Source organism: Microtus ochrogaster, chromosome 5 (assembly GCF_000317375.1).
Source record: "Microtus ochrogaster isolate Prairie Vole_2 chromosome 5, MicOch1.0, whole genome shotgun sequence".
In the NCBI taxonomy this organism is placed as follows: domain Eukaryota; kingdom Metazoa; phylum Chordata; class Mammalia; order Rodentia; family Cricetidae; genus Microtus; species Microtus ochrogaster.
Window position 1 is genome coordinate 30300999 of NC_022012.1, and position 2881 is coordinate 30303879.

The 2881-nt window shown below is 43.2% G+C and overlaps 1 protein-coding gene across 3 annotated transcripts in view; it reads right to left on the minus strand.

Annotated features, from left to right (window-relative positions):
- The window catches only part of Chek1 (checkpoint kinase 1), a 23781-nt gene that overhangs the window by 18138 nt on the left and 2762 nt on the right, over positions 1 to 2881 (minus strand). For all 3 annotated transcript variants that reach the window (XM_005347035.2, XM_013346169.1, XM_005347034.3), the window contains 2 exons: positions 1690 to 1754; positions 1532 to 1601 (listed from right to left, as the gene is read on the minus strand). In XM_005347035.2, coding sequence (XP_005347092.1) covers positions 1532 to 1601; positions 1690 to 1754 — 135 coding nt within the window. The remainder of the gene's footprint in view (positions 1 to 1531; positions 1602 to 1689; positions 1755 to 2881) is intronic.

The following is a 2881-nucleotide window of genomic DNA, read 5'->3' on the forward strand; positions in this document are numbered from 1 at the left end:
TTATGCTCTCCCTCAACCAAATGCACTCCAGTAAAGCGTGATCTGAGAAGAATCCTCGTGTGTGGTGGGTGTTTCTTCCTTGCCGGTCAAGAAGCCTGCCACAAGTGGTGCCGGAAACCCGGGATCTTCGGTAGAAGCCCCCCTCAGTAAACATTAACCATTAGAGGCAAAACCTTCCCTCACTTTGCATGATGCTGTAACCGCAAATGCTGCCAACTGAGCACACTGTTCCACCTGTAGGGTGTGCCTGGTTAGAAAACTTCCTTTGTTGCTTACTGTACTGCTTATGCTTCTACTATCGAGGCTACGAATCAAGTAGGTAAATATTACTGGTGGGGAAATCGAGGGACTAAAAGGGAAGACAATAAGAACAAACTGGCAACTATTGTAATTATTATTAGAAGCTTAAGGAAACAAATATGATTGTAAAACTGTTCATGCAAACTATTGAAACTGTATCAATAAAAGTGGCTCAGACTACCCGGGCCACTTGTTTGAAACAGGTGGTCAGACTTTTCTTCTTTTGCCAACTTCAAACATCCATCCCAGGTTATCAGACCCGTTTAGAGCAAGGCTCTCAGCAAATAACCAACAAATTGATAACACAAATGTGGTATAAAAAATGTGGTATTCTCCTTCTAGGAGCCAAAGACCATCCAGCAAAACTCCAACCCTCTTTGGAGTTTTGTTAGTCAGGGTATCCAAGAGACTCCCAAAACATCACAAGCTACTGCTACTACTCCTGCCCTTAGATGCTCCCCAGAGGTAGGAGATAAGCAAGTCCTTGTGGCTAAATACACAAGGCACAGGGCCCTGAGGCCCCTTGAGCTAGAAGCAACCTAAATCCTGTGGACAACCTTTATTGGCACTATGCAAGCTTCCAAAGGAGGAAAGCAGCGGACAGTTCTACCCAGCTGTGATGCCTATGAATCACAGCCACCACCAGCAGAGCACAATAGCCCTAAGAGTGCAGTCATGGTATAGTTACCTTGACGCTCAAATTGGACTTCAGACCCACTCAACAAGAGAGAAATCATGCCCAGGAGTGGAAACCTTGTGAACTACACGGGGTTAGGGAAACCACAGATCTTGGAGGAGAGCCTACAATTGCTAAGCCAGCATAATCCCTAACTACTACCCAAAGGTAAGTGTGGCCTCACCTCTCATCAAGGAAATTTCCCTATACAACAGAATGAGACCATTATGGAAAACCAAAGGGCAGAGTTGTAGAGCCCAGTCCCAATGGATACATTTATAAGACATTCATGGACCTAAGGGTCAGGAATCATTGCAGAAGGGGGCAGCAGAAAGGACTGTAAGAGCCATTTGTTATTCCAGATATTTGTCTACCTCATCTACTACTATAACATTAGACTTCTGAACTCCAAATACAGGGAGTCTCCCTGATTTCCATAAACTCTTAAGACTTTTCTTGAAGTGGGGAGGGGTCCCAGGATTTCAGTAATGCAGAAACCTTGATCAGGCCTATACAACTAACTTAATAAATAACATTAACAAAGTGGACTCTTACCCCTTTCATCCAAGAGGAGGTTTTCTGGTTTAATATCCCTGTGAGTTATTCCAATTCCATGCAGATAGACCTGAGTAGGGGTAGAAACAGAAGAACTCAGCAACTCACCTATGACTGGTGTTAATTTTGAGCACAGTATAAGAAGCTATGGTACCTACCACTCCTGCCATGAGCTGATGGAAGAATCTCTGAGCATCTTGTTCAGGCATGCCTATGTCTGGCTCTGGAAGAAACAATCATTGATAGTCTACTGAAAACATATACTTAGGCATCCACAATATAGGCTCTTACTCCTTATCTCATTTATATTGTACTAAAGCAAACAAACTTATACTAACAAAAGATTCAAGCCTAATAACAAATATATTACTAAATGACTCAAATCCATCTAGCTGCTAAATAGCTAAAATTAGCTAACATTGTAGGAAAATCATAAAAACAACAAAGTATTTTAATCTTATACCAACTCCAATGATTGGTTTCCTTCACATTTCCCCCTACTTCTTCTAAACACAAAACTCAGGGCTGGAGAGATGGCTTAACAGTTCAGAGTACTAGCTGCTCTTTCAGAAGACCAGGATTTGCTTCTCAGCACCCACATGGCTCCAGGGGATCCAGTGCCTCTTCAGGCCTCTCACAACACCAGGCGTGCGGAGTACACAAACTATAGAAAACCCTAAGGCAAATAAACAAACTGTAAACAGTTCCTGTTTTCCTCAATATTTCAGTACAACTACCAACAAGGAAATCTAGTACAATTTCACTACTTAACAAATTTAAATCATAAAATTCTCATATTACAGACAAAAGAATACATCTTATTGGTCAGGTTTTATTGTTGCATAATCAACGTAGAAATAAAACTGATCAAATAGCTATCTAACATTAAAATACGGTGAGATAGTTGGGCAGTGGCAGCCTTTAATCCCAGCACTCAGGAGGCAGAGGCAGGCAGACCTCTGCATTCAAGGCCAGCCAGGTCTGGAAAGTGAGTTCCAGGACTAGCAGGACTACACTGAGAAACGTCGTTTTGAAAAAACACACCGCCAAAAAATACAACGGAGGGCTCCAGTGATAGCTCAGCGGTTAAGAAGAGCAGCTGCTCTTCCGGAGGACCCAGGTTCAATTGCCAGCACCCACATGGCAGCTGTAACTGTTAACTCCTGTTCCAGAGGATCTAAAACCCCCACACATATGAGAGACAGAAGAGACACCAATGCACATAAAATAACAGTCTTGAAACACTTAATTAGCCGGGCGGTGGTGGCGCACGCCTTTAATCCCAGCACTCGGGAGGCAGAGGCAGGCGGATCACTGTGAGTTCGAGACCAGCCTGGTCTACAAGAGCTA